The sequence below is a fragment of the Urocitellus parryii genome, chromosome 7 (assembly GCF_045843805.1).
Source record: "Urocitellus parryii isolate mUroPar1 chromosome 7, mUroPar1.hap1, whole genome shotgun sequence".
NCBI lineage: Eukaryota > Metazoa > Chordata > Mammalia > Rodentia > Sciuridae > Urocitellus > Urocitellus parryii.
The window spans coordinates 167,658,853-167,683,297 of record NC_135537.1 but is presented as its reverse complement, the minus strand read 5'-3'; the positions used below and the strand labels follow the sequence as shown (position 1 = coordinate 167,683,297).

The 24,445-nt window shown below is 35.6% G+C and overlaps 1 protein-coding gene across 1 annotated transcript in view; it reads left to right on the top strand.

The window, feature by feature from the left end:
- The first annotated feature begins 313 nt into the window (after positions 1-313).
- The window catches only part of Cdc27 (cell division cycle 27), a 60,305-nt gene continuing 36,173 nt past the window's right edge, over positions 314-24,445 (top strand). Inside the window, exons 1-4 of the mRNA XM_026408211.2 lie at positions 314-456; positions 10,461-10,536; positions 18,529-18,676; positions 20,595-20,720. Of these exons, the coding sequence (XP_026263996.1) occupies positions 430-456; positions 10,461-10,536; positions 18,529-18,676; positions 20,595-20,720 (377 nt within the window). The 5' untranslated portion in view covers positions 314-429. The remainder of the gene's footprint in view (positions 457-10,460; positions 10,537-18,528; positions 18,677-20,594; positions 20,721-24,445) is intronic.

The following is a 24,445-nucleotide window of genomic DNA, read 5'->3' as shown; positions in this document are numbered from 1 at the left end:
GTAACGATCCCCGCCCGATCCGTCAGGCCTCTCCCAGCCTGCTGGTTGCCGATTGGGCAGGGAAGCGTAGAGCGTGGACGATTGGGCGTGGCGTGCGTGGGTGAAGGCGTGGCTGAGAACAGGAAACTACGCGTTGGGTCAAACTCGGTAGTTTCCGGTGATCTTCGGCAATCTCCGGCAACGGTCGCCTTCTCGGCCGACTCATTTCGGGCATTTCCGGCCCATTTCGTGCATTTCCGTCTTACTTTCGCCTGCATCTCTACACTTCGGATATTTTCGTATCCCGCTCGGAGATACTCGGCAATCGCTCGGCCTCTCCCATCCCCCGGTAACGGTCGCTGGTGAGTTTAAATGAGCCGGGGCTGGCCGGGCCGGAGCCGCTACGGGGGGGGCCTGAGGCACTGCAGAAAGTGGGCCTGAGCCTCAAGGATGACGGTCCTGCAGGAACCCGTCCAGGTAATGATAACCCTCTTCTCTGAGACTTGGCTCGCAGCCTCAGTCAGGAAACCGCGTATGGCCACTTCGCGGCCTGGTGCGGCCTAGGCCAGGCTGCTTCTCCCGCCTCTCCCCCTGCGGGTCGTGCCGTTCTTCCATCGTTCCGAGGCCTTGTTCGCGACCTAAGCCGTGTTACCTCTAGCCCTACCTTACTTCTACCCCTAATGTGAGTGGCGTTCGGCGGTAATGCCTGTTTTTCTGTCGGAGTCCACGTCCGCCAACCCCTCCTGCGAGTCCAGGGGCCTGGCCTGGCGCGGGGTGGGGGGGTGAGATGAGGGGGGCCGAAAACGCGCCCCAGGTGCTCTCTTGTCTAAAGGATGATTGAGAATCACATTTGAACGGCGCTGGTACGATTTTCGAAAAGGTGGGGCAAGTTTGCGGGGTTTTTCTTGTTTTTGTTTTTGTTATGTGTGAGAGGATAGGATCGGCATTTTTAATAGTAATTTCTATTTTGGTGCCAGACATTGTAACCCACGTTGTCTTTCTCGCTCAGTGGATTCCCCACTGGACAGTGTTGATCTGAGAAGAGAACTCAAAGGCCCGGGCGCCCGAGGTGCAAGCACCTATAGAAGGGAAGGGAGTAGAAAGGACGAATCTGGGTTTTTCCATTACCTGTGATGAGGATCAGAAATATTTGATTGTACATGTTTATAAGACATTCAGGAAATGAAAGATAAATAAGGTTTTTTCCGTCCATTTCACTATCCTTACCACATCAAGGTATGCTTTGACGCGCAGTTGCTGTTACCAGGGAGGAAACCCTATTGGATTTTAAGTGTGTGATGCAGTGCCAAGTCGTTTTCCCCCCTGCCATCTGGAGAAATTGAATCTTTTGTCCCTTGGTGATGGACCAGGTCTGGAAGACCTTCATCTCACCATGTGATCTTTGACTTGGTCAGAGGAGTTGACCTCTTATCAGCTGCTGTCATTGAGTCCTGGACTTTACTTTGAAGCTATAAAGCAAACCAGTTTTAGAAATTTCTTCATATTGCCCTTAAGAGACCTGTGGTATCGAATAACAAATACTTTAATATATCACTACTTCTGTATTTCTTTAATTTTTCTTCACAACATGAAATGCTCATTTTTCCTACTTTGGCTTCATCTCCAGCTCTTTATGTATAACAGCCATTAGTATTTTAATTAACATAATGCAGGATTTTATCTTAAGAAATTTACCTGTTCCTAAGTTGTATCAGTTTTTCCAAAGCTGTTTCTTTCAATCCAAATTTCTCTTGTGATGTAGAGTTCCTTTTATGGTTTTTTTGAGACCCAACATGAAATTAAATGGATTACTAGATTGCTTAAATTAATTTCTGTTTCATATTTTTGTAATTTTGTATTTCTGGCCCTAAAAGACTTCTGAAGTGATAAAGCAGTTGCATTTATAGCATATAATGACAACTTAATAATAATTTCAACCTGTATAAAAGCATGGAGTGGAATAGAAATATGTAGCCTATTCTAGATAGTACCCATCAGGTTTTCTGTTTTTTCTTAAAGTACTATCAGGATTAATTAGATATTTTTAAGGCTTAAAAGTCAAATTCATCTTTTTTCCCCCTCCCTGATTCTAGCTTGTCCATTAGATTTTGGGATGGTAAGTTTAGGATATAACTAGGTGAATTTAGTGAGGTGTGCAAGCCTGTAATCCCAGTAGCTCGGGAGGCTGTGGAAGGAGAATTACAAGTTAAAGGCTAGTATCAGCAACTTTGCAAGACCCTGTCTCGAATTTTTAAATGATAAATACCAGGGACTTCGCTCAGTAGTAAAGCAACCCTAGATTCAATCCCAGTACCACCACCACCCCCCAAAAAAAGTGGGAGGATATGACTAGGTTAGAATTTTGGTTGTAATTTATGGTATAAGCAGCAGCTAATTAAGAAGGGATCTTTAACATTGGGAGGAGCAAGCAACTTTGACCACAGTTATGAAGATCAACTGATGAGGCATAGTATTGAAAATGGGAATGAATTAGTAAGGAAAAAAGTAAGATAGTCTTAAAAAAATGATGACTGATTGCATATATTTGAAAAGGAATGAGAATAAATTTGGAAAATAGTTTTCTTTCTTGGAATGCCTAAGGCTTACGGTATTACTAGGCATAGGAAAAAGTTGACAGATAAAATGAGCAGCTATTTTATTTATCACTTTTAATTTATCAGTTATTCCCGGGAGTAAGATTGACAATTAGAAGAGTTAGATGAAGTTGTAAACCAAGCCTTTTGAAAATCACTTTAATAAGCAATATAGTAATTGGGTACCATATACATAGTATCGTTTTAGAGTTCTTAGATAGTGAAAAAGTACTTTATGGCTCAAGAAATAATGAGAGGTAGAACCAGTGAGACATGGAAATTGATTTGATGTGAAGGTGGGGTAGATATCAAGAATGACTATGTGTGGTGGTGCACACCTGTAATTCCAGTGACCCAGAAGGCTGAGGCAGTAGGATTGCAAGTTTGAGACCAGCCTTAGCAATTCAGCAAGACCCCACCTCAAAATAAAAAGAACTGTAATATAGTTGACAGATAAAGTGACACTAGGTTTAATCCTCAGTACCCACAGAAAAGAAAAAGAAAAAAGAATGACTGTCTGGATTTCATTTTGTTGGTGCTATTTAAGAAATGGAGAATCCTTTGGGGATGGGGGTAGATGTGAAGGAGGGCAATTAAACATTCTTTTTTAAACAAATTAAATTGCAGGTATTTGTGAGACTATCAAGTATTGAGGTATAACTCCTAATTTTAAGAGGAAGATAAGAATGCTTAACAGGAAAAATTGAGTAATGTTACAAGTCAGTATGTATTTGATAGCACAAATAATAATAAAGGAATTTGGGGGGCTGGGATTTGTAGCTCAGTGGTAGAGCGCTCGCCTAACATGCATGAGGCACTGGGTTTGATCTTCAGCACCACATAAATGTAAAATAAAGATATTGTGTCCACCTAAAACTAAAAAATAAATATTAAAAAAAAAAAAGGAATTTGGGAAAAAGAGATCTTTTCAGGCCAGAATAATGGGAAAGGCTTCTTAAAGGAGCAAAAACTTAAAGGCTAAAACTTTTGAAAAGTTTGGAATTGATAGAGAAGAAAAAGAATATTTGTGGCATGGAATGGCATGAGCAAAAGCCCAAAGATTGTAATATTGTTTAGGGAGAACAGCAAAGTATTGTAACTCTTGGCTTGAGTAGGAATTGAGACAGGAAGAAGAAGGTTTCAGTAGCCGGGTAGAAACAAGTTATAAACCTCCAGGCTGAGAGGTTTAGATTTGATGTGATAATGAATAACCATTATATGAACAAAAGAGTTTTTGAGTAGAAGAATTACATAATGAAAACACTGCTTTGGGAATATTAATCTGCTGCTATTGGCAAGAAAGAAAGAGGTAAGAATTTAGATATACAAGTTACTTAATTTTGGTACAAAAAATTGGGCCAGCTAATATTTGTTGGTGGGGAGGAGGGAATAAGGTGGAGTACATGGTAGAGCATTTGGCAATAATCCTGGCCTTTACCTACCAGATTTTCCTTCATTTCCCCCACCACTAACATTGCTAAATGGGGAGGAAGGATTTGCCCAATGATATAAACCAAAAATAAATTAGAGTTCTTTTTTTTTTTTTTTTTTGATAGACCTTTATTTTATTTATTTGTATGCAGTGCTGAGAATTGAACTCAGGGCCTCATACATACCAGGCAAGTGCGCTACCACTGAGCCACACCCCAGCCCCACTAAATTAGAGCTCTATACATTAAATTAAAATATATAATGTAAAAGTCCACAATGATGTTTTGGATTTTTTGTTTTCCTTTTTTATTATTCATTGCTGTTATAGTTATTTGAAAAGCAGCTGTTTTCTTTTTTGACAAAAACAAGAATATAGTAGTCACATTTAAGTCTGAGTACTTACAGATATTTGTTTACATTTAAAATAGTATTTCAGGTTTAAGAATAACAAGTAAGGAATTTTGCAACTTTATGCTGTTTGTTTACTTTTAAATTAATGGAACCAAGGACCAAGCCATTAATTTAATCAGTGACATTTCTCTTAAACATTTTGTGGGGATTTGGGGAGGGAAGGAATGTTGCTCTGTTTGGCTTCATAACTGTTTTTAGCAGCATTAACTACATCTGGCATTAATTTGTAGAACTCTAGAGGTTGATGTACTAAGTGCTTTTCTTTTGGTGGAGGCCTACTCCATCAGTTGGGTAAAGGTAGGTGAATAACCAGGAGCTTATTTTAGCTCTGCTCATCATCAGCTACTAATTTGTAGTGCCTCAGTAATCTGCTCCCCCCACCACCAACCCCAGAGAGACACCATCACTTAGGAATTTAGAGGTGATTTCTCGGAGTATGGATGGAAGCTATAGGTGGGTTTCTGTAAGTGGCAAGATTAACTTCTGGATTTATAAAAGTTTGTGTTGGCTGGTATTATTATCTTTCTGATGCTAAAAGTGCTGATAAAGGACTGAGTATAGTGCAGGCTTTTAATCACAGCAGCTTGGGAGACTGAAGGAGAAGGATCACAAAAAAATGGTAATAAAGGACTGGTTATAGTGCAGGCTTTTAATCACAGCAGCTTGGGAGACTGAAGAAGGAGGATCACAAGTTTGAGGCCAGCCTCAACAATTTAATGAGACCCTATCTCAAATAAAAAGGGCTGAAGATGTGGCTCTGTGGTAGACTGCCCCTGAGTTCAGTCCATACTAGCATACCCTACCACTCCCACCAAAATTGGTATTAAAGGAATGATGTTCTGAGCAAAGCTTGATTTAAACTCAGAAAAGAATATGATTCTTGAATATGATACTTTATTGTCTTTCATTTCTTTAACTTTGAAAAGTAAAAAAAAAAAAAGTAGCACATACCTATAATCCTGGCAGCTGAGAAGGCTGAGGCAGGAGGATCTCAAGTTCAAAGCCAGCTTCAGCAACTTAATGAGACCTTGTCTAAAGGGTTGTTTTGTTTGTTTTGTTTTCCTTTTGGTGGTACATGAGGATTGAACCCAAAGCCTTGCACATCATAGGTAAGTACTCTATCACTAAGCTATATAACCAGCCCAAGACCCTGTCTCAAAATAAAAAAGGGCTGAGAATGTGGCTCAGTGGTTAAGTGCCCTTGGGTATAATTCCCAGAGTTCTAGAACTTTATAGCTTTATTATATATGTGCCCATAATATGTATCATCCCATATACCACACAACAGCTCCTAGAAATAGAGCCCCGTTTTTCAGATGAGGAAACTAAGGCTGAGAAGAGTTTAATATTTCCCTCAAAATCATTCTAAAAGTGGTGGCACACAAATTTGAGCATAGATCTCCAACATTAAATCCTCTACTCATCATTTTCTTTAACAGAACAAAATTAAACAAGTAGGTTCTTGAAAAATCTTCAGATTTCATAAATGAGTAATTAGGTGGTTAATTATTTGCATTACAAAATAATTCTGTTTATCACTAAGTTTCACTACAGACTCCCAGAGATCCTTAATTATTGGATATCAAGAAATACAGAGAAAATTAAAGCTAAGACTAAAATACAAGAATGCTAATAATGGGAAGACTGCCAAAAGTTCAAAATCATTTGTTTGTTCATTCAACATGTGTCTACTTAGCACCTGCTTTAAAACACATAATAGATCTTGAAGAATAATAACAAAGATGTATGTAATCCCTGCCTTCCTGGAGTTTATAATAGTAAGGAAGACACTAAAATTTCTTCCAAAATCAATGTAAAATTACGACGAGAAGTATTACAAAGGAAAGATTCTTGGTGCTATTAAGTGTTTAATAAGGATACCAAATTTCATCTTGGGGTTCCAAAGAAACCCTCTCTAAGAGAAAAATCTGAAGGATAACTGGAATCTGCTTAGTTTGAAGGAAAGGAGGCATGTACTAGGTGAAACTGCATGTAATAGAAGGTCTGTAAGATGGGAGTAATATGGTAAATTTGAAGAGCTGAAAAAAACACTATTGTGCTAAGCACAGAGCACAAGAAAATATAATAAAGGATGAACTGGTTTGAAATGGGGCACAGTAGCACACACCTATAATGCCAGCTGAGGCAGGAAGGCCATAAGTTTAAGGTCAGCCTGGGCAATTTAGCAAGACCATGTTTGAAAAATAAAATAAAAAGGACTAGGGCTATAGGAAGAAAGGAACATTTGCCTAGGAGTAAGCAAGGAGGCCCTGGGTTCCAGCTCTGCAAAAAAAAGAAAGAAAGAGAGAGAGAGAAGAGAAGAGAAGAGAGAAGAAGTAAGCACAAACTGTACTATGTTGCCAAGTTTGGTGATTACAATTTTTACAGTAAGAACAATGAGAAGCTACTGAAGGATTTTGAGTAAAGATGTTACATGATCAGATCTGATTTGTGAAAAAGTCATGGGGGAGAATTCAGAGAGGCCAATTAAGATACTACTAAAGAAATCCAGGCAAAATATGGTCTGCCTTATAGATGCAAATGTTTTTTTGTGTGTGTGTCTTTCATTATTACTGCAGTTGCTTTAAGTTAGTGTAATTTTGAAAGGTACTTATGTGTGTAGGTTCCAGAACCCTAGGCCACACCAGTACTAGAAGATCAGATATGTTTTGGGGGGCAGAATTATAATTATCAATTACTTAGCTAGACTTTCATGTATATGCCTGTCTTTGAAGTAGGTGTTTTAGTCTTTATTTTGTAGGTGATTAAAGCTCATAAACAACTTGATCAATGTGCTTAACAAGAATCAGGAATCCTCTTCATTAAATTAAAAAAAGAAAGAAAGAAAAGAGATAATTGCTGAGTCAAATTAGATTGAAAACCCTTTAGCCTACTATTTTCTGAGTGATATTTTTTGAAGTTGTTATGCAATCCAAATGTTGACATTCTCTGAGAACACTTTTAGTTTATCTCAGTACTTTTTTTTTTTTTTTAACCATTGAGCTACATCCCCAGCCTTTTTACAAATTTTATTTTGAAACCGGGTCTTTCTACCTTGGTGAGACTGACTTCAAACTTGTGATCTTGTGGCCTCCAACTTGGCCTCTCCTACTCTTGGCAGCAGTAATGCTTCTTCAGACACTAACTCTGTAGTAGTTGCTAAAATACAAAAGAGTAAGGACCTTTTTAAAAGTAGTAACTTGTCCATTTCTCCTTTTTTTTTTTTTTCTTTCCTTTCTTTCTCTTTTGGTTTTGGAGATTAAAACCCTGGAGCACTTTACCACTGAGCCAACATCCCCAGTCCTTATTATTTTTTTATTTTTGAGACAGGGTCTTGCTAAATTGCTGAAGCCAGCCCAGAACTTATGATTCTCTTGCCTCAGCTTCCTGTATCACCAGGATTACAGATGTGCACCACCACACCTGGCTCCTTTCTTTTAAATATTTAAATTTAATTCCACAAATGCTTATCAAGTACCTATTATTTCTAGTAGATGACATATTCAGCTCCTATCATGTGGACTAGATTTTGAGCTTTATACTATACTTCCAAATTTATACTATACTTCCAAGATAATGTGGATTTTCAATATATGCAGACTTCCAGAATATATGCTTTTTTACTGGGGAGGAGGTTAATGGCTTTCATAAATTTTCACAAGTTTTTACTATAAAAAGAGAGATTGCTTATCTGGACATGTGGAATGATTCTGAACCCTGAATGCTTACTTATCACCTATAGAAAACTTTAAAAGTAATGATAATCTAAGCACAATCTTAGGTGTAGAAATTGTGATTCAATGAATTTGGGATAGAACATCATCTAAGTGGGGTTGAAAGGCTTTGGTCTAGATAAGAGTAACATTTGAATGAGACTTAATGAGAGCAGAAGTTATTTGCTCATAGCTAAATATCTAGAGTCCAGAAAGTGGTCACATAGTAGACGCTCAGAATATATTCATTGAATAAGTACTAAAGCCCTCCAGTTTAAAAAAGTTAAGACAGTACAAACAAGAGGTCTTTGATCTTGAGTAGTTTAAACCTTTATTTTTTTTTTTAATTATTATCACTTTGTGTGTGTGTGTGTTGCTGGAGATTGAACCCAGAACCTCATACATGCAAGCACTCTACCACTGAGCTCCAGCCTGATAATCTATTTTTTTTTTTGAAAGAGGAGAGAGAGAGAGAATTTTTAATATTTATTTTTTAGTTCTCGGCGGACACAACATCTTTGTTGGTATGTGGTGCTGAGGATCAAACCTGGGCCGCACGCATGCCAGGCAAGCGCGCTACCGCTTGAGCCACATCCCCAGCCCTCTATTTTTTTTTTTTTTTTGTAATTGATTGGAGGCTTTTATTTTCTCAGATTAATAAAAAATTTTAAAGTTTGTCAATCGTAGTTTATACAAGGCTATGGAGTAAATAGAAACTCATGTTATTGTTTGGTTTATAAATTAATGATTTTTAAAAATGATTTGACATTATCTAGTAAAGATGGACATATTCAATAACTCAGTAATTTTATTCCTAAGTATCCTAATTTGGAGAACTTCTTAAACATGTACTCCAAGAAGTGAATACAATAGTGTTTGTTAGCCAGGCATGGAGGCGCAGACCTGTAATCCCAGTCGGTCAGGAGGCTGAAGCAGGAGGATCACAAGTTCAAACCCAGCCTCAGCAAAAAGCGAGGTGCTAATCAACTCAGTGAGACCCTGTCTCTAAATAAAATACAAAATAGGGCTGGGGATGTGGCTCAGTGGTCTGATGCCCCCAGGTTCAATTCTTGGTAACCAAAAAAAATAGTGTTTGTTGTAGCATTATTAAAACAAACAAACAGAAACTCTAGAAATAACCCAAATGCCCATATAAAACATATTTTGATATCTTTAAACAGTGGAAATATTATTTATTCAGCAATGAAAGTGAACAAACTCCAGCCTCAGATATCATCAAGCATGAATTTAAAGTTGGAAAACTAAATATGTTGCTTCTTAGGGATGATAGGCACGAATGTATCAAATTATGAAGAAAGCCAGAAGAAAGGTCAGCAGAATTCAGGGTGGTAGTTTCCTATTTAAGGCTAGAAGAATTTATATTATTGACATGCTGGAGGATCCTGTAGAACTTCAAAGATAGTTGCTAATATTTTATTTCTGGACCTGAGTGGTTAGTGCATGGATGTAGATATTTTTTATTATTTTTAACTTAAAATGTCCTGTCTTATATATACTTTATGATTCTTGACTCTAAAAGAAAAAGCATGATTCAAGTGAATTAAAGATTAGTCCTATAATTTTACTCATTTGTATTCCAGTGTGCTTCCTTGAGTGGCTGAGAAATAGGTGGCATTTAAGCTAATAGGTGAGGAAATTTTTGTGGGAGGATGACATACATTTGAACATTTCCTTCATGTGTATCATGAAAAATGGTTGAAAACCACTGCTGGTAAGAGCATGTAATTTTAGTAGGATAGGCAGACTTGTAAACAGATAACTGTAATATAATATGACTATTCTAATGAAGAAGTAAATGAAAAAAAGTAATGGCTAGAGGTTAGCCTAGAAATAGAAACTCATATTATTATTTGGTATATAAATTAATAATTTTAAAAAATGATTTGACATTATCTAATAAAGATGAACATATTCAATAACTCAGTAATTTTATTTCTAAGTATATATCTTAATTTGGAGAACTTCTTAAACATGTACTTTAAGAAGTGAATACAATAGTGTTTGTTAGCCAGGCATGGTGGCGTTATTTAAGCTAGGACTTTAGAAAGAATTAGAAATTTATTAGGGAAGGTTGGTAAGGGAGCCAGCATTCCCTGATGAAGAAAAAGGATATACAAAGGCACAGAAGACTAAAAGTAATGCAGGTTGAGTGAGTAAATGCAGATATGTCAGGAGTCATACACACTGTGGAGTTTGCTCTATGGGCATTGAGGTTTTATCACTTAAAGATATTTATATTCAAAGCTTTGTGCTAGGAGTAACTTTGAAACTCTGTGTATCTGTATTTATTTTCTTTTTCTTCCACTTGCAGGCTGCTATATGGCAAGCACTAAACCATTATGCTTACCGAGATGCAGTTTTCCTTGCAGAGCGACTGTATGCAGAAGGTTTGTAAATTTTCATTTATATAGAACTATAAATAAAATGCATGAAATTCCATCACTTTTATGACTAACAAGATTCTTAGTATCACCCTCTTGTGTTTTCTTTATAATTGACCACTAGTTCATAAAAACTTTACCTATTATCTATGTGGCTCCTTTTGTTTATTTTAATAACCATAGAGTTGATTCAGGTTTATAGACTCTGATGTATTTAATCATTTCCCATTCTTTAGGGTTTCTTTCCCTAGGTTGTTTTTTTGTTTTGTTTTGTGTTGTTTTTTGTTTTTATGGTACTGGGGATTGAACTCAGGGACACTCAACCACTGAGCCACATCCCCAGCCCTACTTGTATTTATTTAGAGAGAGGGTCTCACTGAGTTGCTTAGTACTTCGATGTTTCTGAGGCTGGCTTTGAATTCGTGATCCTCCTGCCTCAGCCTCCCAGGCTGCTGGGATTAAAAGTGTGTGCCACCGTGCCTGGCTCTAGGTTTGTTTTTTAATTAGAATAGAGTCTGTGTTCTATAGCTAACAACATGGATTTAGAATCCATTAACTATGGCACAAATCCTAATCCTGTCACTCAAATATACATTTTTATGACCCCAGGCAAGTTATATAATGTCTGAGCTTTTCAGATTTTTCATTTATAAATATTAATAAATATGGAATTGAATATATATGAATTTATTTATATGAATTTATTTTTCATTAATAAATATGGAATTATGGAATTGAAAAAGTAAGCAGGATAATATATTTAAAGCACTTGGCACAGACATTTAACATGGTAATAAATGCTTAATAAACATTTTGTAATGTGTTTTGTTTCTATCATTAAATTATTATAATTATTTTGCTAAGATGCTGATGTAGATAATTGTGACTTTTTAATTTTTTAATTTTTTTAAATATATTTTTTTAAATTCTATATGGACAGGATGTTTTTATTTATTTTTATGTGATGCTGAGGATCAAACACAGTGCCTCACACGTGCTAAGCAAGCGCTCAACCACTGAACTACAACTCTAGCCCTGATAATTATGACTTTTCAGTTTTGCTATTTAACATTTTCATTTATTTGAACTCAAATCAGCTTTGTCATTTTCTCGTTGCTTTAGTAGCTGGAAAATTGTCATCTTACAGCTATACTAAGTACATGGTTCTTGGTACATTAAATTTTTTTCAAAGAACTTATAGTAGTATATTGAGTAAGATAAGAGCCAAAAGTTCTGTTATTTTACATTATTACTTAAAATAAGTCCCACATGGTATTTTACATATTTGGGGGAGGGTTGTTTAGTTTGCGGAGTATGGGGGATTGGGGGGGTTACTGGATATTGAACCCAGGGGCACTTTATCACTGAGCTACATCCCCAGCCCTTTTTATTTTTTATGTTGAGGTAGGGTTCCACTAAGTTACTTAGTTCCTTGCTAAGTTGCTGAAGCAGACCTCAAACTTTACATCCTCCTGCCATAGTCTCTCAAGTTGCTGGGATTACAGGCATGCATCACTGCACCTGGCTCTTACTTGGTTTTATATTAAATTTTTAAAAATATCTGGCTTTGCCACCAGAATCTCCTCTTTTCCACTAGTTAATTTTCTTTCTTTTTGTATTTTGGCAGGAGAGGGATCAGTTACTGGGGATTGAATCCAGGAGCATTCTGCCTCTAAGTTACATTTCTAATCCTTTTTATTTTATTTTGAGATGGGGTCTTGCTAAATTAAATTGCCCAGTCTGGCCTTGAACTTGTGATCCTCCTGTCTTGGCCTTCTGAGTAGTTGAGATTCAGATGTACTACTGTACCCATCTTAATTTTCTATTTTTAAGTCAATATCATATTATTTTATAATTAACACTTTATATTCTTTCCATATTTAATAAGGCATATCTCCCATTATTGCTTTTTTTTTTCTAACAAATTTATGCTTTACTGAGAAGTCTTTACCTTTTTGTAATTTTATTTTTCCAAGTGCATTTTCTTGCTGCTTTGAAATTACACAAAGACTCCTAGGGATATGGCTCAGTGGAAGTGTGCTTTCCTAGCATGCACAAGGGCCTTTGGGATCAAATCTCATCACTGGGGGAAAAAAAGAAAAAGAATGTGTGGCTGAAATTACACAGAGATTTGATCAATGCTGACCCTGTACCATGTAGGTGTATAAATTAAGAGCTACTGACATCTCTGCTATGTATACATATACATGTATGTGGTAAATTGGGTATATAAATGCTTTTATGTACATGTATAGACCAGAAACAGTAGTGTGTTCTCTTTATTAATTTGTTTGTTTTAGTTTTTTTATTTTTTGTATTGTTTCCATTGGATTACTTGCCAAGAGTTTTCAATTTGTAATGTTTGCAGGTGAGCTTTATTTTTGTGTGTTTTGTGTGTTCCTGCATGAATTGATAGTCCAATCTTTCTGTATTAGGATTTTTCTGTAATACAGTAAGTGCTTATTTACTGTAAGCACAAAGAAGGTGGATATCAGAGGTTTGCCAGGCATTTGTCACAAAAGGAGAAGAGATAAGAATATTAAAAATATATAGCCGGGAGACTGGGGCTGTAGCTCAGTGGTAGAACGTTTGCCTAGCACATGTGAGGCACTGGGTTCAATCCTCAGCACCACATAAAAATAAATAAAATAAAGGTATTTTTTAAAAAATTTATATATATATCCAGGCCAGTGGCACATGCCTATAATCCCAGTGATTTGGGAGGCTGAGACAGGAGGATTTCAAGTTCAAAGCCAGCTTCAGCAATAGCGAAGCACTAAGCAACTTAGGTAAGACCCTGTCTCCAAGTAAAATACAAAAAATAGGGCTGGGGATGTGGCCCAGTGGTTGAGTGCCCCTGAGTTCAATCCCTGGTACCCCTTCCCTCACCAAAAAAAAAAAAAAATACATATGTATATATATACACACACATACACACACACACACACACATATATATAGACAAGGTGTGGGTCAGGTAAAGTTAAGACAGAGGTGGGCTGGGGATGTGGCTCAAGCGGTAGCGGGCTTGCCTGGCATGCATGCGGCCCGGGTTCGATCCTCAGCACCACATACAAAGATGTTGTGTCCGCCGAAAACTAAAAAATAAATAAATATTAAAAAAAAAAAAAAGACAGAGGTGGTTGATAATTGAGAAAGAACAGAGAGGTCAGGGCACCAAAGTTCATATGAGGTCTGAATGAGAGGTGTATGAGAATAATGTTGGAGAGGAAGATCATAATCCACACCCAGAATTCTTTCATTAATGAAGCAAAGAGTCATGAGTTCAGTAGCTGAGACTTCTAAGAAGATATGAACCTCAGGATCAGGGATTTCTCAAAAGGACAGGAGTAAAGCTTGGGAACAGTCTTGAAGGAAGGTGAAACCTCCTTATCTTACTCCGAGGTAACTGACATATGAGGAATTTAACTTTCCTTTGAGAGTGCAATGAAGCTTCTGGAATAGAATAGGAGCTAAGTGAGAAAAGTGGGGAAGATCCGTGCAGCAGGAGTTTGAGGTCCCAATGAAAAGATTGACAAGGGTAAGAAGGAAAGACTGGTTTAGAAAGAAGATAGAATAGATTACCCTCTTCTACTTCATTATGCAAGAGCAAGGTTTATCAGAATCTATTTTTATTTTCATCAATACCTAGGCAGCACCAGTTTTTCTGTGGTATATTTCTAATCTTTCTTTTTTCAATTTGTTGATCAGAACAGAGCTGGGGGTGCAGTTCAGTGAAACTCTACTGACTAGAATGTGAAAGGCCCTGGGTTTGATCCCCATCACCACAAAAAGAAAAAAAAAAAACTATGCAGTTTTTTTTATTGCAATTAGGCTCCTAAAGGTTGTACTCATTTAGAATTCAGATAATTGAGGGGCTAGGGTTGTGGTTCCCTGGTAGAGTACTTGACTAGCACATGCAAAGCACTGGGTTTGATCCTCAGCACTACATAAAAATAAATAAATAAAATGAAGCTATTGTATTCAGCTACAACAAAAAATATAAATATTTAAAATTTTTTTAAAAATCAGATAATTGAATTTTCCCACTGAATTAGTAGTGGAATTCCCAGATTAGTCCACACAAAGCTGTAATCCGCATGTTATGTGTGCATAATAAAATGCTTACATTTAAGAAGTTGCTTGGTGTGTGTGTGTGTGTGTGTATGTATTTCTCAATATAGGACCTAACCGCTTCATTTAACTTTTTTACTTTTTTAATATTTTTTTAGTTGTAGATGAACACAATATCTTTTTTTTTTATGTGGTGCAGAGGATTGAACCCAGCACTTCACACATGAGAGGCAGGCACTCTACTACTGAGCCACAACCCCAGCCATTAACTTTATTTTTATGAGGGAAAATTTTAGAATTTTAGTGCATTGAGTGCAGATATCATCACTCAATTAAAAACAATAATTCTGTCATTTATTGACTTCTTGCTATATCTGGGTGACCTAAGTGGTTAATATTATTTTCTTATATAACCTTCAATAATCCTATATAGCGCACATTGCTATTGCCTTTTTAAGGTGAAGAAACTTGAGACCATTGTCCATAGGCAGTAACTGGTTTGTTCTTTCTGATTCCACTGTATCAAGGGTAGCAAATCCTTGCCACTTCTGATTTACAGTCATAGTAGACATCACTAGTTCATCACAGTACTCATTCCACTAAATCAACCTCAGAATTCTTGTTAGCACAGTGTTCTTGGTTGGCACGTAGCTGATAGACTACATGTAACCTCTTTGCTTAGTGACCTCCTATGTTTCTAATGTTTTGGAAAAACATGTATTTTCTAATGTTTTGGGAAAAACATTCCACAAGGCATGAGGCCAAAGAACTTGATGGGTTGAATCTTTTGTTAGTTAAATTCTTGAAATATTTTCTGAATTTCAGTAGTTCCTTGTTACCCAGAATAGGTGCTTATTTATATTGTGTTTTTGTTTTTTGTTTTTTGGGGGTTTTTTAGTTATACATGGACACAATATCTTTGTTTTGTCTATTTATTTATTTTATGTGGTGCTGAGGATAGAACCCAGGGTCTCAGACATGCAAGGCGAGCGCTCTACCGCTGAGCCACAACCCCAGCATTATTTATATTGTTAATCATCATGAAGCACTTATTTTTTTAGTTTGAAAGCACTGAAAAAGTAATTCTTCTTTCTATTTGATGGAAATGTATCTGAAGGATTTAAAATAATGTCCCTGTTAACTATTTTGGACTTTTTGTTCAAAATACCTTTCCATTTTTGAAGCCTAACCTATTTGTAAGAAGGGGAGCTTCATTGGCAGGAGAGTGAAAAAGGAGAGATTAAATTTGATCAGTGCATCTGTATGGAAATATCACACTGAATCCCATTAATATGCAGTTAATACATATTAATAAAGAGAAGAGGAGCTTCTCTACAACTTCAACCATGCATTCTCAAAGTGTTTCTGTGTGATTGTTTTACAGAGTAGACTATTTCATCATATGGATGTACTGTAGTAACAAGCACATGATTGACTTCTCAGTATTACTTTAGGAGTGACTGCCCAGTCATTGCTCACTTTATTCATAATTATGAAATATATTATGGAGATTATATTTCACAATCCCAGACCTTGTTTCCAGATCTTATTTTGGTGTCTGTACATTAACTGGCTTTACCATAATCAGCCTTAGAATTTTTCTGACCTTGACATTTTAGGAAGCGACTATCAGTTTATTGTTCTAGATGATATTTATTTGTCAGTCCTATTCAGTAAACATATATCTGCTTTCTTTAGGTGCTTACTGCTGGTTCAGTAGTAATATTTTTGGGTACTGTTATCTTTTTCCATTAATTATAGGGAGCCCTTAGAAACCACCATGTTTCTTACAACAAGTCAGGTTTTTCTGAATTCATTTCATTATCTTAAATGTCATTATTTTACTTTTTTAAGTTTCGCCTAAACTACCAATCCATAATCCCAGTTGAATATGTAATTTTTAAATTATTACACTTTAGAAAGTAATTGCAAACACCAAAATCATACACACACAAAATAGTTGATATCTTTATGTTGTTAGGAAATTTTACTGCAGTGAAAATGGACCCACATGTAATCAAGTATCTATAAACAAAACATTTGATAAAGCATTACTGTGGTGGAAGTTAAACTATGGGAGCCATTGTTTATTGGTATGGTCAATAATTTTAAGATAGCAACAAGAAACTAAGTCTTTAGCTGGGCTCAATGGCACATGCCTCTAATCCTAGTGACTTGGGAAGCTGATACAGGAGGATTGCAAATTCAAGGCCAGCCTCAGCAACTTAATGAAGACCTAAGCAGCTTAATGAGACTATGTCTCAAAAAAATAAAAATGAAAAGGGATGGGATCATAACTCAGTGCTTTACACACCTCAGGTTCAAACTCCAATACCAAAAAAAGAAAGAAACCAAGTCTTTGCAAAATCTGAATTACACTAACTCCTATAAATTAATACTTGTAGCTCAGTGAAATTAATAATTTGTTCCTGTTGCAGCAGAGCTCCTCAATTGTTTTTTGATCCTGCATCAAGTGATATGCCATATGTGCAAATTTTATTTACTACATTTGGTGGGGGGGTGCTGGGGATTGAACCCGGGGCCTTGTGCATGCAAGGCAAACACTCTACCAACTGAGCTATAACCCCAGCCTATACTACATATTATTTTTATACTATTGTTTCATGGAAAATCATAAGATAGACCAAAGAGGTATTGTGGGGGATTCTTGCATATGTATATAACAAAATACTTAAAAGAATAAAATCTCTTACTTTTTAATCCCAAATCTTAGAATGAAATTAACTTTTCAGAAAAATGTGACAAGTTTGTCTCATGCTTTAAAACAGTGGTTCTCAAACTTCAACATGCCACAGAATCACCTGAGGAGTTTGTTAACATATATTACTGGTTCCCACTCCCCAAATTATTGATTTAGTTGGTCTGAGAGCACAAGAGTTCACATTTCCAAGTCATATTGAAGCTGATACAGGGACTACTCTTCAACCACTGGTTTATAAGATCTTTCAACCCACTGGGATTATTACATAAAAACACAAGTTTGTGTGTTTTCTTTCAAATCCTGTTTTTGTTGCTTCTATAGATTCACATCTGTGAAGGTTGGTTTAGGAGAGAGACAGAATAAGAGGAGGAAATGCCACATTTCATGAAGAACCATGGGGCACTTCCTGATACAAAGAAATAGGACTCCAATTGTTGAGTAACTCTGCTCCTTCCATTAGAGAGCAATAATAGTGTTACTCTAAAGTCCACCTACTTAGAATTTTTCCTTTAAGCTATCTTGAATATAATTTGGTATTAAAAACAATGTATTTTATTTTACTTTTTCTTGTGAGGGGCACTTACAGGGAATTTAACCCAGGGGCATTTTACCACGGTCCTTTTTTTTGGAACAGGGTCTTGCTGAATGGCCAAAGCAGACCTCAAACTTGCAATCTTCTTGTCTCAGCACTCCAAATCACTTTAATTACAAACATATGCCTACACCCTACGTGAAAAATGTATTTGTAAAATCTTGTCTTTTAATGTAGAAATTATTCCAGATTACTAATAAATTTTATTTACCCTCAGTTTCCCTCTCTAGTGAAACTTGACTTGTTCTCGAAAAAGTTATTAGAGAAATATTATTAAAAGACAAAATACTTTACTGTAGTCTTCTCAAAGGGAGAGGGTGGTATATATGTGTTTACTTTCTTAAAGATTTTCAGTAATACTCTGATTGTCTTCACTGTATTCTTTCCTCAGTTTCTTATAGAGAGAAGATAATCAAGAACTGGAGAATGAACTTTTCTATCAGCAATATATTTCTCCATAATTCAAAAGTAAATTAATAATGATTATTTTGGGTTAAAGAAGATGCCTAATTTTTTTGTTCCTAAACTTGTGTATTGCCAGATAAATTGGGTACCATTCAATGTTCTGAACAATGGCCAATATTCTTTTTCTTTTTTATGTCTGTTTTTAGTACACTCAGAAGAAGCCTTGTTTTTACTGGCAACCTGTTATTACCGCTCAGGAAAGGCATACAAAGCATATAGACTCTTGAAAGGACACAGTTGTACTACACCACAGTGTAAATACCTGCTTGCAAAATGTTGTGTTGATCTCAGCAAGTAAGTTTTAAAATCTTTTCTAATTTTGTTCTTTTTATACTATATAATTTTGGATAAAATTCTTCTGACAAACTGTGATTAATCCTCTTTTCTCCTTTTTTAGTAGTAGAAAGCTGTTCAGTAACATTTTAAATGTTTACATTGTTGCTTATCACATTGTTTTTGTTATAGAGAGATTTCATTGTTATGGTGATATCAGAATTTAACTTTTGGAGAAGTGTAAGTTATGATTATTTTTATCAATTTCAAAAATTATCACAAATATTATTTCCTTTCCTTTGTTTTCAGTGTTAGGCCACTTTGAATAAGGATAATGTATCTTGATGGTTGTGTAGTTTTCTTTCAAAATCTTTTTTTTTTTGGTGGGGGAACTACTACTGTATACCCTTTTGAAGCAAAGGCACTTACTTTTCCTTATTTACTGTTTAGTCAAGTCAGTTGTTCCTATTCCAAATCTGGTGGCAGCTCGAGAAATAGATAAACCATCAAGTTCTCTTTCCTGTGCTGTAGAAGGTGGGATAATGATAAAAGTGGCTAAACAGATATTTGTAAAAGCCTGTATGTACATTTTATTCAGTGGAGGATGTAAATAAGTCTCATAAAGTCACCATATATTTATAAATTATAACTATACCATATTATTTGTCCAGTGACTGATGACTTGTTAATTAGGGATAGCTAAAGTAGCTATAAAATTTCTGGAACATTTGTTATTAGATTATTTTAAATTCCAAAAATTTTAATGCTTAAGTCTTAAAAACTGACTTTCTTAATTTGCCAATTAGTCTCTTAAACCAATTTCTAAATTGACGTTCTTTTTTTTTTTTTTTTTTTTTTTTTAGTTGTAGTTGGGCACAATGCCTTTATTTTATTTATTGTTATGTGGTGCTGAGGATCGAACCCAGCGCCTCGCACATGCTAGGCGCACGCTCTACCACTGAGCCACAACCCCAGCCCCCTAAATTGATGTTCTTATCCTGTTTATAAATGTTTATATTGTGTGTGTGTGTGTGTGTGTGTGTGTGTGTTTTAGTCTTACTAGGAGAAAACAAAAAAGTCCCATTAATAATGAAAGGATGTATTCAGGATATCCTGTTAACCTATTTGAGAGTTTTCCGCATGGTAATTTTAATTAATTATTTTTAATCAAAAACTTTAAAACTCTGGCCTGGCAAAATTTTTTTTTTTTTTTATCAAGAAAACATAATTGACAAAAAGAGATGAAGTGCTACTCAGATTTCATTCATAAAACTTAAAATGATTAAAGCTATGAGTATTAGTCTTATTTAATTTGCTTGTACATTCCTATTTCAAGGAATTATAAAACTAGTAAAGAACCATTCATATTTCCCTCCAGTAAAATGATCATCTTCTATTTCTTCTGACATGAGTAATGATTATATTGCTTAGACTAGATGTCTACATAGAAACCAAATTTAGGTCTGGGGATAAAGCTCAGTTGGTAGAGTGCTTGCCTTGCATGCAGAAGGTTCTGGGTTCAGTCCCCAGCATCACAGAGAAAAAAAGAAAGAAAGAAATTAAATTTAATGAGTTAAAAAATGTCAGAAGACACTGAAATTGTAAAGACAATAATTTTCTTCTTCCCAAATAATTTGAAATACATGTTTACTGCTATTCTAAAAGTACCATAAACTTTTTTTTTTTTAAGAGAGAGAGAATTTTAATATTTATTTTTCAGTTTTCGGCAAACACAACATCTTTGTATGTGGTGCTGAGGATCGAACCCGGGCCGCACGCATGCCAGGCGAGCGCGATACCGCTTGAGCTACATCCCCAGCCCCCATAAACTTTTACTTTATCTGTCTCCATATTTAAGACATATATTGGTAATGATGGTATCTTCATGAAGTGCTTTTTATATTTGATGTTTTTAAATCTATAAATTTATATTTTGAAGGCTTGCGGAGGGAGAACAGATCTTATCTGGTGGAGTGTTTAATAAGCAGAGAAGCCATGATGATATTGTTACTGAGTTTGGTGATTCAGCTTGTTTTACTCTTTCATTGTTGGGACATGTATATTGGTAAGTAAGAATGATTCAAACTACCAGAAATGTTTCCTGTGTGAGAATGCTTTGTAGTTTAAAACACCTGTGTTGAGGGGATGGGGCTGTGGCTCAGTGGTAGTACACTTTCCTGACATATGTGAGGCACTGGGTTCGATTTTAGAACTGCATATAAATAAATAAAGGTCTATCAACAACTAAAAATATTTTTTTTAAAAAGCTGTTGATCTATGTTGTCAAATATAACTTGGCTGAATAGTACAAAATCTTCTGATTCCTTGACCTTGTTAAACCAGTTAAATAGTAAAATTGTGGATCGAATTTTTTAGCTTTAATGATAATTTACTACAGCAGTACTGCTTAACAATTGAATAAATACAATGTTATTTTTTTTCCTCTGATATTAAATATCACTGCTATTTCTTAAAGGCTTGAATGCAAATTTCAGTAATAAAGAATGACAGTTATCATCTGGCACATCATAACAATTTTTAAAAAATATTTTTAGTTGTTGATGGACATAATACCTTTATTTATTTATCTTTATGTTGTGTGAGGATCAAACCCAGTGCCTCACTGGTGCTAGGTGAATGCTCTACCTCTGAGCCACAACCCCAGCCCCATATCATAACAATTTTGAAGTATGTCAAAAGAAGTCTCTTACAATGGCAGTTGAAATAATAGTGATTATAGAAATAGTTCTTTAAATCTACTTATTTTATTTTTTAAAATATATATATTTTTTTTTTTAGTTGTTGGACACAATGCCTTTATTTTATTTATTTTTATGTGGTGCTGAGGATCAAACCCAGGGCCTTGCATGTGTTAGGCGAGTGCTGTACTGCTCAGCCCCAGCCCCAGCCCCTATATCTATTTAAAGTTTCAAGAAAAGTCAGATGAAATCAAAGTTACTACAATAATAATATTATTCAGTAATATTATTGAACAGTAATAATATTGTTCTTACTCATTTTCATTCTGAAATACTTCTGAAGTAGTGGGTTGAGTTACAATTAGAATAGTAGAAATTGCTCACAACTGCCCAAGGGAGCACTTTGTATATCTAAATGTCATCTGTTGTATGAGAAGTAATAGAGGACTGCTTATTTAAAGAACCAGAATAGCATCTGTTTTAAGATAAATCAAGACAAATGAATTTTTTTTTAATATTTACTTTTTAGTTGTACTTGGACACCACACCTTTGTTTATTTTTATTTGATGCTGAGGATCAAACCCAGGGTGTTGCACGTGCGAGGCAAGCGCTCTACCGCTGAGGCACAACCCCAGCCCCAAGACAAATGAATATTGTATTAAGAAAAATAAACTTGCCCAGCCAAGTGTTGCACACCTATAATCCCAGGGGCTCAGGAGGCTGAGGCAGGAGGATCACAAGTTCAAAACCAGCCTTAGCAATTTAGCGAGGCCCTAACCAACTCAGTGAGACCCTGTTTCTAAATAAAATACAAAATAGAGCTGGGTGTGTGCCCCTGAGTTCAATCCCCAAGTACCCAAAAAAAGAGGAAAATAAAAAAACTTGAAAATGACTTTTTGTATAGAATTTAAGTTAGAGACAGGGTCTCACTGAGTTGCTTAGGGCCTTGCTAAGTTCCTGAGTCTGGCTTTGAACTCAATCTTCCTTTGAACTCTCAGCCTCCTGGGCCACTGGGATTACAGGAATATGCCACTGTGCCCTGCACTCAACTGGCATTACCTTCCTTCTTGTTGTTCATTCAAGATACTTGGAGATTTATCCCACATTATAGCTAGACACAGCACTTGACATTGAAAATATAAATGTAAGTAATAGCCCCCACCCTCAAAGGTTTATAATAGAATACAAGGAAAGAAACAGTTAACAAAGTTTATAAATTTTTATTATTATAATAAAAGTACTGTGAATTCTCATTTTTCCACGTGTACAGATTATAAGATCAATTGGTTATACATCCATTTGTAAACATACAGCAATTCACACCCTATTTGAATCAAAGTGTGATATGTCAAGATCATTGTATTGTCTTGAGCAACTAATAAAAAAAAGGATGATTTTGTTAAATAAAAAATGATTTCTTTTTGTAAAACAAAAAATAAATAAAGTACTGTGATAAAATTTGAGCAATATTTTGTTTGTATAATAAAATAGTAATCAGTTCTGCTTGGTTAAGCAGAAGAGTAAGATGTCAACTAGGAAAAACTTGATAGAAAAAGAAAAAATATAACATTTCTATATAACTATAGAACTTTTAAAGGAAAATAGATGTTTGAAGACTATAAATTATTTGAGGGGAGTGATATATACCTGGGAATGCAGGATTTGTGAAAGAAGTCAAAATTTTAATATTCTTAAAAGCACCATATTCAGCCAGACATAGTGATACATGCCTATAATTCCCACACCTTAGGAAACGGGGGCAAGAGGATCACAAGTTCAAGGCCAGCCTTGGCAATTTAGCCAAATCCTGTCTCAAAAATACAAGGTCTGGGGATATAGCTCAGTATAGAGCACTCCTAGGTTTAGTCCCCAGTACTTCCAAAAACAAAAACAAACAAAACAAAACAAAATAAAGATGTACCAAATCATTGGCCATTATTAAAGGCAAGTAAAACCATCATGAAATTCTACAATATACCTATTAGAATGGCTAAAAAAAAAAAACTTCTGACAATAACAAGTTCAGCTAAGGATGCAGAACAACAGGATTCCTCATACATTGTGATGGGGATACTTATATATCATAGCAGCTTATTTGTAAAAGTCCCAAATTGGAAAATATTCAGTGGGTAAATAGGTAAATAAATATTTCATATAGTGGACTACTACTGCTTAGCAATATAGAGGAATGAACTATTGTTGTATACAATAACTTGGATACCAAGGGCATTGTGGCAAGTGAAAAAAGCCAGTTCCAAAAGTTTACATACTGCGAAATTCTATTTATGTAGTGATTTAACAAAATAATAGTGATGGAGAACATGAGTGATTCTGAGAGAAAATGTAACTAAAAGAACAGCTGAAGGAGTTTCTTTGGGAAATTGGAGCAGTTTATATCTTGATTGTGGTGGTGGTTACACAGATCTGTAAATGTGATAAAACTATATACCTACAAATGAGCACACATAAAAGCAGCTGAATCCAAATGAGGACACTATTATATTAATGTCAATTTCTTGGTTTTGATGATTGTACTGTGATTTTATTAGATATTATTAGGGGGAATTATATATAAGAGACACAGGCACTCTATCACTTTTGTGACATTCTTATAAATCTAAAATTATCCCAAAATAAATAAAAGAGAACATTTAAATTTTAAAATTTGGGGACTGGGGTTGTGGCTCAGTGGCAGAGCGCTTGCCTCGCACATGTAAGTACTACTATTATTTTTAAATAAAATTATTAATAAAGTTTTGAGGGTGCAGTTGAACTCCAGTCCTGAGAAAAGTTCGGTGTGTGTGAAAGCAGTTCCTAATTGTGAAGATGGAGGCTTTTTCCCCCTTCTGAGGAATATGATTATGTTATTTTTATTCATCATAAAGATGGTAAAGAATCCAAAGTGGAACAATCCTGCCTCAAAACTGAATTTTCATTTTAGTTGTGATATGCCTGTCTTATGACTAAAATTGCATCCTATAATCTAGATACATGCATACTACATCAATTGCAAGGGAAAACACAGGAAAAAATAAATAGGCAAACTGTGATTGAATGGAAACATGGAGTGTTAAGAATCTGGGGCTGGGG